This window comes from Leuresthes tenuis, unplaced genomic scaffold, assembly GCF_036924035.1.
Source record: "Leuresthes tenuis unplaced genomic scaffold, fLeuTen1.0.hap1 SCAF_8, whole genome shotgun sequence".
Classification (NCBI taxonomy): domain Eukaryota; kingdom Metazoa; phylum Chordata; class Actinopteri; order Atheriniformes; family Atherinopsidae; genus Leuresthes; species Leuresthes tenuis.
Window position 1 is genome coordinate 8,384,706 of NW_027325362.1, and position 12,231 is coordinate 8,396,936.

Consider the following 12,231-nt stretch of genomic DNA (forward strand, 5'->3'; position numbering starts at 1 on the left):
CCCACTGTTAGTGAGTTGGCTCACTGGAGGAAAAACTTCCAGTGTGGCCTGCAAGCCTGCTCACTGAAAGGCTGATGTACTGAAACCATCAGAAATTCAAAATTAAAACCCCTATGCAAACAGAACCACCAAAATGAAATGATCATATCAAGTAAATGAAAGAAAATCACATAAATGATCCAAAGAGTTCCGTATTCAAGAATGCTAAATATAATTTTGCATAATTATTTTAAGCTTCTTTTCACATCATACACTTTAGAGATCTCATAGAAATGACATAAGATATGTCAGTAGAATCTCTGTGATACAAATCTGCAAAACACTTATTTTATTTTTACATTGAAATATATTCTTCAACAGCAATAATTAGTGGTGTAGTGCTGCATAGAGAGGTGTGTATCTATATTTCTGGCAGAGTTTTTCAAGCAACTTGTCCAGCATAGTATAAACATCCTTTCTAATGAGCAATGACATGTAAGTGTGCTCTCCTATTTTAGTAAACCTCAAAATCAGTATTTACATATTGTTGCAAATCTTTTTCTTGGTGGGATCAGTGAGCAAGCATTAACACAAACTTTGTGCCCCCAAATCTTAGCATAAACCGGCCCACCTCATACCTCCCAGTGACAGCCAGACAGCCAGGTCAGATCTTTGCCTTTGAAGGAAAATAAAAACTGACTGAGGACGGTACTGAACACAATGCAAATAGTAAGAGGAGAGTTAGAAGAGGGTATTCCCTGTATGTCCCGCACTGCACCACTTGTAATAACCAAAATACACATCAGGTACAGCTTAATTTATTACTATTAAAGTAAAATTACATCACAGATTTCATATGTCTCTTTAGTTGTTTTCTTGTATTACATAGAATAAACAACAATAGATGTTAAGTAAGAGTAATTACATGTCCAACCATTCTTTTAAAAATCTATTTGATTTGCATCATTCTTATTTCTGTCAAATGACATAAAAGGAGAAAGAAACAAACATTCAAGCAAAAAGACTTTGATTCTAACTATGATGTCATCTCACGATTACATCACAATTCAACTAAGACGATATTCTTAGAGGGTAGAAAAAAGAGATGTTTAGATCTTCATATCAATGAATGTCACTGGTGTTACCGATAGTCGTGACTATAACACCAATGAAAATCTGAGGAGGAAAAAGGAGTGGCTGCTATAAGACCACCAGTCGTATATAAATGTACAGCTTTGAAAGCATCAACTAAAGTTTACAGCAAGAAATGAATCAAGATATTTGAAGTAACATTCAAATGTATGCCTCCACTCACTGCATTTCTTCCAATGACCTCTTGTTAACAACAAGGTATCTGTATGGTGTAACATCAATTACATCATTTTGGGTGACTGATATCAATTTTGTATTTCTGTATTATTTATTTATTTGCTCATCATTATCCAGTCAGAGGACGTGAATTGTTTTTTTAAAGGTCTAAACTTTTAATCAAAATGAACTACAATTTTATTATTCCAAAACTGTATTTAATCTTTAATCCCATGAAAACAATTCATTATAAACAGATGTGATTGTGAAGTGAAGTAACTGAACTGACAGAAAATTTAGAAAGATTGACATTTGAAATAGTAAAATTTGTTTCACAACATGGACTGTCATTATTTATTTTATATAGAAACTGATGTAATTACAAGGCCAACAATTGCAAAAGTAAACTTCTCTTTTGAATTAAACCATTTATAAATCGCAATATGTGAAAATGCAGTTTAGTATACATCATTAAACCATTGTACAACATCTGAAGTATTTATTCTATACCTTTATTTTGTCTTTAATATAAAGTGTTGAGAGAGGGTATTAACATATTTAGATAAATTACCAAAACAAATAAGAATAAATTACGGTACAATCTGTGTAAAGTTATCCAAACACTTTTCCTGAGTTGTTCTCAGTGAAAATTAATTTCTAAAACAGGTAAAGCGGAACTGTTGTGCGCAGGCTGAGGGGACGCTTTTGATGTTACACACTCTCTTCTATCGGACCAATCAGAGGACCCGGCTGCTTCACGTAATTCCGTACATGTGACGAACTGTCATGGAGGCCCTCATGCGCGTATGTAAACTGTAGCGGCAGTGACGGTCCAGAGAAATATTGGTCTGGTTCTGTGTTGTGGTTCTGCAAATATGAAATATTTACTCCGACTGGGTCGCTCGTTTGCCCGCCTTAATGTCCGTCTATGTCACGGGAGTGTTTACAGCAGACACGCAAACCCACGAAGAGTGGGAGTGGACCTTGGAGAGAAGTGAGTTGACTTTCCCAATTCCCATTGTGTTTCATTATCAATGACTTGCCTCAGGCAGGATTTTTACTGATGATGGTTTGAACACATTGTCACCTGCAGCCGGTACCTCGTGCTCAGGTTGTCGTTTCGTCTCTCAACATAATGTGTATTTCTGTTTTTCTAGGAAACTTGAAATCTCTTCAGGAAAGTTTGCAAGATTTGCTGATGGATCTGCTGTAGTACAGGTAGAAAAATGTGAAATACTCACGCATAAACTGTCTTATTATTGCATTTTTCTATTATTGTTTAACTCTTTATAAACATATTAAACAAAGTTTCTCCCATATGTTTTAGTGAGGTTTGTGCTAAAACATCTCTCCTAATCAAGTGATTTATTTTTTAATCGAAACCTAAGAAGTGTTAAGAAACTCTACATTTGCAGAATATATGATCCATTTGTTTGGGTTTATATGACCAGCTGTTGATAAAATCCTACTGTAACAATTATTGTAATGATGGAAGCTGTATTAAAGAGTTATTAATGAGAATGCAAAAAATGTGTTGTGGTCTTGCATGATAATCTCCTTCATCCTTTCCTCTGCCTGCAGCTGGGAGACACCTCTGTGATGGTGACCGCTGTGAGCAAAACCAAACCCTCGCCGTCTCAGTTCATGCCACTTGTGGTATGTTCTCCAACAGCAGTAAAAGTCACAACCTTTTTCTAAAACTGTGAATGTGTTGACTTCACCAAGAATTTCTCTTGGAACTTGTTTCTACTATATGCAGTCTTAAGTCGATCTGGTTTAAGATTCAGACCTCAGGAGCCGGACGATGTATGAAAATTTTTCTGGTTCGTCTAGTGAGCGAATATCCGCTTTAACTGACAGGTGGACTACAGACAAAAAGCAGCAGCAGCGGGTCGAATCCCCACCAACTACCTGAGGCGAGAGCTGGGCACCACTGACAATGAGATCCTCACCAGCAGACTCATCGGTGAGCTGATAAGAATGTGGCTTGTTGGTGTCTTTGTTCTGGTAATGTACGATTATTATCTTTAACAAACTCTCCCTTTTCTGTTGCTCAGATCGATCGATTAGACCACTTTTCCCTGCTGGTTACTTTTATGACACTCAGGTCAGTTATGTGTCATTAATGTTGTGCTTGTTTGCTTTTTCAACAAAGGTGACATTAATGCGCCTCTGTCTCTGACTTTGTCTCTTGAAGCTTCTTTGTAACCTGCTCGCAGTTGATGGTGTCAATGATCCAGATGTGCTGGCTATTAATGCAGGTGTGGTAAAATCCCAGCCATCCACAGAGCAGTTATTTGTTAGACACATTCTAACACTTTCTCTTTTTCATTAAAGCCTCTGCGGCTCTGGCCCTGTCTGACATCCCCTGGCACGGACCTATAGGTGAGCAACACGCTACAGATTTAGATCTTCTCGTGTTTTGATATATTCACCTGAAATTGAGTTTTTTAGATTTTTGTCCAACTGTTTGGGTTCTGCTCAGGAGTACTTTTGTGTTTGCAGGTGCTGTGAGAGTAGGCATGGTTAATGGAGAGTTACTGATCAACCCCACAAGGGCAGAGATGGCTTCCAGCACTTTAAACCTGATATTGGCTGGAGCTCCCAGTAGCCAAGTGGGTAAGTTGGCAAAAAGTATAACGCTACAAGTAGAGGTTAGATTTTTTTATGAGATCTTTACAGGAGTCAATCAGCATCTGATCAGATGTTTATATGAACTGCCATAACTTTTAGACAAAGAGAAACCTCTACCTGTAATACCAGCTGATTTTTGACTATTTAAATGAGACCTCTGAATCAGATAAACTTCTCATTTAGTTTGGAATGACAAGAGAAACTGGAATACAAGACAATAAATGACTGGAAAAAGATTAACCCATTGTGACACAATGCAGCATACACAGTATTCTATAAAAACATTTCTGTTTTTATAGAATATGGATGAACATGAGGCAGAGACATTATTAGCTCTCCAATTATTTTCATATCATGTTTCTAGTTTAGTTTATTTCACATTTCTTTAGAGAATGAGAAATAAAAGGTTTTAGTGGTAAGGTTGATGTTTTTTAGATGGATTTGAATAAATATTTACTGCAGCTTGCTGCTCCACATGCATTTGTCTTTAATTCAGTTAGATTAACATTTTTTAACCTCCAGGCCTGAAGAATCCTTAATCATAAAATGTTCTAAATCTTTAGCAGAAAGCTTCAACAACCTCCTAAAACATGCGTTTCTGAAAAAAAAATCCCTTTTTTTTCACTCATTGTGACTTCTCAGCTCCTGAATAGTGGACATCCGTAACAGTTAAACGATTCATTTGCACTTCTGCACTTTAATGTTAACATATTTTTCAAAGTAAGCAAAAAAACATGACAACATTTTTTTGGCATGTAATGTTTTATTTTAAAAAAATACAAGTTGTTGAAAAAATGTTTTAGTAAATATGAAAGAAAGGTTCAAATATTAGCTACATACACACGTTTAAATCACATGTCCAATATACAGAGGTGCATTAAAAGACCATTTCAAGTAAAAGAAACAGCTCAATAGTGATTGTACCTCAGTTGGAAGGCTTTGATTCCTGACCCTGATCCCCAGTCTAAGTATTTACGGTACGACACTGAACCTCAACGTGTTCATCTTTTATAGATCGTTTTGGAGAAAAGGGTCTGCAAAAAATAATTATGTGATGTAGGGAATGTAAAAATCTGTAACCAGTCCATGCTGAAGAAGTGTTTACATCCATGTGTTTGTGCAATATTCTCCAAATATGATAAAACTGCTGATGCAAATCACATTTAGGATTATTGCACAAAGTATTACAGAAACGGGCTGTGTAGTCTTTCATAGGAAGAAGGCAATAGTTTAGTTTCATAGGTCTTGTTGTTCATAATCGCTAAATTATACCTTGAATATGGGTAACATCTTGTTGTGAGTCAGTGTAGTGATGTGATTATTATGGTCATTATTCAGATTTTTATTGCAATGTAATTAACGGAAAGACTAAAAAACATAAGGCATCTGCAGTTTCTAGCATCACAAGTTTCTAATCAGCCTCTCTGTGTGCGTACCAAAAGCATCATACAGCTCATGTGACTCTGTGTCTACCAGTGATGATAGAGGCGTCCGCTGAGAACATACTGCAGCAGGACTTCTGCCATGCAGTGAAGGTGGGAGTCAAACACACCCAGCAGATCATCCTGGCCATCCAGCAGCTGGCGCGAGAGCTGAAGATAACCAAGCGGACGCCGGCCAGAATGTTCTCAGCCCCGACTCACATGGTGGAACATGTTCGGAAGTAAGATCAGTGACTGAGCTGTTGTTCGTAGATTAGGAGTGATGAAGGTGGCAGATGGGGGTGAAATGAGCAGGGAGGAGGGTTATTTAGTAGTTCTATCCAGAGTTAATTAATCCAGAGTAGATTGTGCTCAGGCTTGATGACATAGTGACAAAAAAGGACTAATATTGATGTAGATGATGTGAGAACCTTCTTTTGTTTGCTTTAGATTAGCCTCTGAGAAGATCTATGCTGTTTTCACAGATTACACCCATGATAAGGTACAGCCGACATCTATTCCATATATCTGTGTTTTTTATTCAAATTCAAATCACTTCTACATGATACAGGAAATGTGTCTGTACATAAGTGACCAAAATAATTTTGTCATAATGTCTTAGATTTCAAGAGATGAAGCAATCAACAAAGTTCGACTTGAAACTGAGGAGGCACTTAAAGGTGAGTGATGTTCATGTTCCGTATTTGATTTGCATGGAGACCTTTGTTGCAGTCCCTTATACAGTTTTATGTTTTTGTTATTTTTACCACTCAATTGATGTCTTTTATGTGTAGAGACATTCCCTCAGGCTGAGCTCTTTGAAGTAATTGAATCCTTCAACACTGTGAGCAAGGAAATCTTCCGTAATTTAGTGCTTAACGAGTACAGGAGGTGAGCACTGTTTGCATTGGATGTCCACAATATTCGCAGATGTGGGAATGTGAATCATTCAAACGTTATTTTCTTTCATTTGTGGCTAAGGTGTGATGGAAGGGAACTGACCGCTTTAAGGAACATCTCGTGTGACGTTGACCTCTTTCGGCCACTCCATGGCTCAGCTCTGTTTCAGAGAGGACAAACACAGGTGTGTAAAGAACACAAAGATGACAAAGATGAGAAGTTAACCAGAAAATAGTTTTTTGTTTTTTTTAAAAAGAATACCACCGTCATCCATTTTCTCAGAAGATGTTTAATGTGGTTTTGTAAACATAAGACATTATAGGTTTTGACTATAACTGAGAAACTTTTCCCTCTCTGGTGAACATCTGTGATATATATCTACAATATATATTTTTTATTTTCCCAGAGAAAGCTTGACCCTCATGATTCTGTGCTTCTCATAGGTTCTCTGCAGTGTCACATTTGACTCCCTGGAATCCAGCATCAAAACAGATATCATCACCACAGCTCTGAGGTAAAATGATCACTCAATCAGTTAGATGATTTGTTGGCTGGTAGTGCAAATAATCATCATTATGAGACAAACACTGAATAAAAGAAACGTATGAAAGATTAGCTCATAAATGAAAAAAGGTGCAGGAACATTGCCACCCTGTCTGGGTGCAAGCTCATTTAAAATGGTCTGAGATGAAAAAGAAAACTTCTTCTGTGTCCCGAACGATCCAAACTCCTGGCTAAAAATCAAAAGGAACCATTCAGTTTGTGATCAGCACACAGTCCAAAAACAGGGTCAAACGTACGTGATTTGTTGACGTCCAGCGGTGGGTGGTTGGACCTGATTGCAGTGACAATCAGTAATGAGATTAGACACACTATTAGTCAGACAAGCTGCTGCTTCAAAAAGTTGAACCGTTCCTAACCTCCACTTTCTGTCTTCCACTGGAAGCTACACGAGTGAAAGAATTCAACTGTCGCCTTATTTAAAGTGGATGAGAAGTGAGACCGTTGAACATGTATGTGTGAATCCAACCTAATGGTATGAAGATGTATTCATGCAACTTGCATGGGTAATTTGTTCTTAGGGGGAGGCGTTGTGAGTGCTGAATGATACATACAGGTTTTAGAGCAACATACTGTATCCTTCTGTCCAGATCATATATTCTTCAATGGATGTTTGACTTATTAATGCAACACAATGCCAGACTAAGCTCTTCTCATGGCACGGAAGCATGGCTCCATAGTAAGAGACTGGCTTCTAACTTTGACTTCCTGCAGTCAGACTTTTTACCCACTGAAGACATTTTAAAAGACTCTCACACATTATGCATTATCCAAATGTGAAGGTACGTATCTGTTCAGTAGATGCAATTCTTCATCAGGGAAGAGTAGAACATTTTTAACTTTCTTAGCAACGAAAGGATCAGATTCACCCACTCAGAACACATTAAAACCCAGACTGTAGAAGCCCTAACACTTTACATGGCATTCCGACCTCTTCAGAAATGTGGTTGTCTTATTTAAATACTGTTGATATTATCAGGAGAGCTCAAATTGTTGGCCTATACCTCTCAACTGCAACTTTAAACTAGTGATTTTTCTGGTCATATTTTAATAATATGAGCCACAGGTGGTGTGATTTGTACTATAATGAAGCCATAACAGATTTAAACCCTGGTCTTTTCCTGCATTTTCTCTCTGCAGTGGCATCAAAGACAAAAACTTCATGCTGCATTATGAGGTGATTAATATGCTGTTTTAAAGTCGATATAGATTATTAAAGATGTAATTCTGTTTGATTTAGTTCTCAAAATCTCAGTCAACCTTGTCTTTATTTTCAGTTCCCTCCATATGCAACCAATGAGACGGGAAAGATGGGCGGCATCAACAGGAGAGAGCTTGGACATGGTTTGTTTACATGTTACATCCATATTACATACTTGTATCCATTGTCTGCTTCTGTCGCCACACATTACTGTGAGTCTTTAGTGTATTATATGTGTTTGCAGGGGCTCTGGCTGAGAAGGCTCTGAGACCAGTTGTTCCAAAAGATTTCCCTTTTACAATCAGGGTAACAGCTGAGGTGCTGGAGTCAAACGGTCAGTTTGTAAAGTGTTAAAACAGACGCTGGAAATTTCTTTACATGTTGCCGCATTGTCTGACTGTTTCTTTATCTTCTCTCAGGATCCTCGTCAATGGCTTCAGCATGTGGAGGAAGCCTTGCTCTTATGGATGCAGGTATCACAGTGGGGATGCTCTGAAGTATACGACTTAATGCAGCGGCTGCAGTATGATTGTTTTTGAGCAAAGCAGTCATTATATATTTATTGAAAAAAAAACAGACGGCATCTATATGCATGTCTGTTGTTACGCATGTGAAAGCAAACGCAACCCAAATTCCACAAACTGAAATATTGGTTTATGATATTTTCAAATTATTGCATTCGGTATTATTTATATTTTATTTGGAAGTTAGGCTTCACTATGCAAGTACGAACAAACACACGAAGCTATGCCACAGTGGTCACAACGGATTAAATTGCTTTAGCTTCAGTTTTTTTTTTCTCTGTCACAAAATTATAACAATCATCTCCAAATTTGTGTTGCCAGGTGTTCCCATCTCTTCTGCTGTGGCAGGTGTCGCCATCGGCCTCATCTCAAAGACTAACCCAGAGAAACCTGCTGAGATAGAAGACTACAGATTACTAACAGATATTCTAGTAAATGAAAAATAATACATTTGTCACCATTTTTTTAAGTTATTTTTTGATTGGGACTGTAGTTGAATCCTAAAAAAAGATTAACCTAAAAATCTTTCTTGATCATATTGGAGATGTTTAATGAGCCAATGGTTGTTTTCTGAACAGGGAATAGAGGATTATCTTGGAGACATGGACTTCAAGATGGCAGGAACAAACAAGGGTATCACTGCTTTACAGGTACTTTGTTTGATAACTCTAAAACAATCATCTTTCTGGCTCTTTTTGTAGCTAAAAATACCAGGAACACTAGATGGAAACGCATCACAATATATGGCTTTTTCCACATAGACCTGTTTCATTGTAGATTCTATTTAGGGTTTTTAATTAAAACATTTAATCTCAGTGTAGTTATTTTACTTACATGAGGACATTGCTACACCACTGTACTATTGTAACAGTCATTTAAAGAGCATCTTGTTTGGAAACGATGTTGTTTCACCTGGAGAACTGTGTGGTGGCCACCACAGCTGAGGATAAAGAGTCAAAGATAGCAAACATCTTTGTCAATGGCCTTTATGTTTTATTTCAGGCATTTATTGCTGTACAGCTGCTTAAAGTAAATGGGGAAAGATCTGATTCCAGATTCCTTCTTTTTTGTAATTGAACTTCCAGGCCGATGTTAAGATTCCAGGTTTGCCTCTGAAGGTAGTCATGGAGGCGATCCAGCAGGCCACAGGTACAGTTATCCCACAACGAAGGTAAATGAAAGATTAAGTGCATATGTGGTGGTTTAATTGCTTTTGTTTCTTTTCTTTGTGTTTCAGTGGCAAAGAGGGAAGTCCTGGGCACCATGAACAAATGTATAGCAAAACCCAGAGAGAGCAGGAAAGAGAATGGACCTGTTGTTGGTAGGGTTTGAAGTTCCTTAAATGTGTGTATCTGGGACCTGGTGGACAAGTTTTGTGGTAAAGTTAGTTTGATTCTGTTGATAGAAAATGTCCGAGTACCTGTGTCAAGAAGAGCTCGGTTCGTTGGTCCAGGAGGATACAACCTTCGCAAGCTTCAAGCTCAGACAGGTATAAACGCAGAGAAGTGTAAATGTCTCTTAGTTATTAAGACTGTGATGGCTTTGAGACATTTGGCTGAAAAAGCTTTTCTTTAGCAGGATTTAGATACATCAGCTTATTTTATTTTCCTTCCTAAGGTGTGACAATAAGTCAGGTGAACGAGGAGACGTTTTCTGTGTTCGCTCCAACACCAGGAGCGATGAATGAAGCTCAATACTTCATCAGTGAGATCTGCAAAGATGACGTGAGTCTTCTCAGTGAAGCTTTGTCACTTACATCAGAGTTTGTACAATTCTAATGAGCTTGAAAGTCAATAATTGGTATGAGGACCTTTATTCTTCAACACAGGCTGAATCCTCTGAGACAAACTTTCTTGTAATTTCTTTAAGGAGTCTTTAGGAATAGTTCATCAGGCTTCTTGAAGGACATTCCAAGAACATTTCTAGTCTTTGGTGAACAGTAGATGGATTAAAGGGCCAGATGCATCTCTCAGGTCTTGAGTCAGATCTTTGCCGATTTGTTTCCTATTTCTTAAGGACATCTGGTCAGGTAAAATAGTCGGGTACACGTACTTGACTGAAAATGAACAAGAAAAAGAAGCAAATGTCTAAAGGAAATGTTTGAAAGACCTTCAAAAAGCCTGGGGATCTATTGCTCAAGACCACTTTAAAAGATTACAAGAAAGTCTGGCTGCTTACAAGCAAAGTATAAAGAAATGATGAATGGCTCAAAAATGTTGGACAGTGCTGTAGGTTTCCCTTTATAAGCATTGTAAATTAAAATCTGCACCCTCCCTCCATCCTCTGTATGAATCTTTTGTATGAATGCCCTACATACATTGATTCGGTTTGTTTATGAACGTGTGCATTTCTTTGTTTTGTTCAGCAAGAACAGCAGCTGGAATTTGGTGCCATCTACACTGCCACCATCACAGAAATAAGGTAAGCTAATACACGATATAGTAATAAACAACGTTCACTGATTTGTCAGCACTGTAAATCAATCTGTGGATTAAACAAAGATCTTTTAGAATTCATTCAGCCACTAAAGGCTTTCCCTCTCTGCTTTAGGGACATTGGTGTGATGGTGAAACTTTATCCAAACATGAGTGCCGTCTTGCTGCACAACTCACAGCTGGACCACAAACGGGTTGGTAAATTTGCCTCTAGGCAGTTTTCACGATCTTGTCCACATTTTCATGAGTGATTGAGAAGAAATTGAAGTATCATTATTCCATATTTTCCTCCCTTAGATCAAGCATCCAAGTGCTTTAGGTTTAGACGTGGGACAGGAAATACAGGTATGTGCCAGTTATTACAAGTGCTTGTTAAAAGTATCCTCCTGTGTTTCCATTCTGGGCTGCTTGTCTCTAAGTGGTATTTTACCAACAGGTCAAGTACTTTGGACGGGACCCAACAGACGGCAGAATGAGGCTTTCACGGAAAGTGCTCCAGTCTCCTGCTTCAACAGTCGTCAAGACACTAAGTGAGAAACAGAGCATCTCCATGGGCTCAAACAACAGCCACCAGACCGCCACCGATTCATGACATACCCAAACAGCAGAATAACTTCTGGCTTTTGTGCCAAATGGGATCTAAACTGAGTAGTAATATCTACCAAAAAAAAGAAAAAAGTAAAGATCGATCAAAACGAAGAGCATGAAATGTTTTCATGAGCTGGAAAACCTTGTGGATAAAGGAGACTCAGCTGCTGAGATTGGACATGACTGAGCCGCTGCTTGACAAAGACAACATCCAGCTGACATTGTGCTTCAAAGAATGTGCACAAACTGAGAGACAGATAATATAGATTATAAATGTGATATCTTTTCAGTTTTTCTGTTTTCTTACTGATTAATACCAATTAACAGGTTTTCTGCTCAGCACAGCAATGGCTTCTGTTATCCACACTTAATGATAATACTACTTCTTGTATTTTGGGAAATCCATAGCTTATATCTACTGTGTTGTTTAATATGTCAGGATCAATATATGGACAAAGCAACAGGAGAAGTATACATGGCGTGTGTTAAATTCTTAATTTTGGCTTTCTTTTGTGTTGTATTTATAGTCTATGTAAGTCATTTTTAAATAAAACAAAAATAAGATTAAGGATGTATTTAATTGTTCATTGCAATAGTTTTTGAGATGGGACTCTTGAGGATCACAGTCCTTGCACCTTAGTAAATGTAAATGTAAATGTAATTCATTCATACAGCCCTTT

The 12,231-nt window shown here is 37.8% G+C and overlaps 1 protein-coding gene across 1 annotated transcript; it reads left to right on the plus strand.

The window, feature by feature from the left end:
* The first annotated feature begins 2,066 nt into the window (after positions 1-2,066).
* On the plus strand, positions 2,067-12,119 carry pnpt1 (polyribonucleotide nucleotidyltransferase 1, mitochondrial). The gene is made up of 28 exons (XM_072390662.1): positions 2,067-2,281; positions 2,445-2,505; positions 2,869-2,943; positions 3,148-3,253; positions 3,345-3,394; positions 3,485-3,548; positions 3,625-3,672; positions 3,793-3,906; positions 5,398-5,584; positions 5,793-5,844; positions 5,965-6,022; positions 6,137-6,233; positions 6,324-6,426; positions 6,686-6,756; positions 7,944-7,980; positions 8,081-8,147; positions 8,249-8,338; positions 8,424-8,477; positions 8,850-8,959; positions 9,107-9,178; positions 9,614-9,677; positions 9,766-9,849; positions 9,934-10,017; positions 10,146-10,252; positions 10,894-10,949; positions 11,079-11,157; positions 11,261-11,308; positions 11,400-12,119. Exons 1-28 carry the CDS (start codon positions 2,163-2,165, stop codon positions 11,553-11,555), a joined length of 2,313 nt encoding a protein of 770 aa, XP_072246763.1. The 5' UTR covers positions 2,067-2,162; the 3' UTR covers positions 11,556-12,119.
* Positions 12,120-12,231: the final 112 nt, after the last annotated feature.

Bases quoted from the DNA above. Each gene is read 5' to 3' on its own strand.
- pnpt1 (XM_072390662.1), top strand. From the start codon at position 2,163: ATGAAATATTTACTCCGACTGGGTCGCTCGTTTGCCCGCCTTAATGTC. The intron at 3,254-3,344 runs GTGAGCTGATAA...TCTGTTGCTCAG, and splicing joins CCTCACCAGCAGACTCATCG to ATCGATCGATTAGACCACTT. The intron at 5,845-5,964 runs GTACAGCCGACA...ATAATGTCTTAG, and splicing joins CAGATTACACCCATGATAAG to ATTTCAAGAGATGAAGCAAT.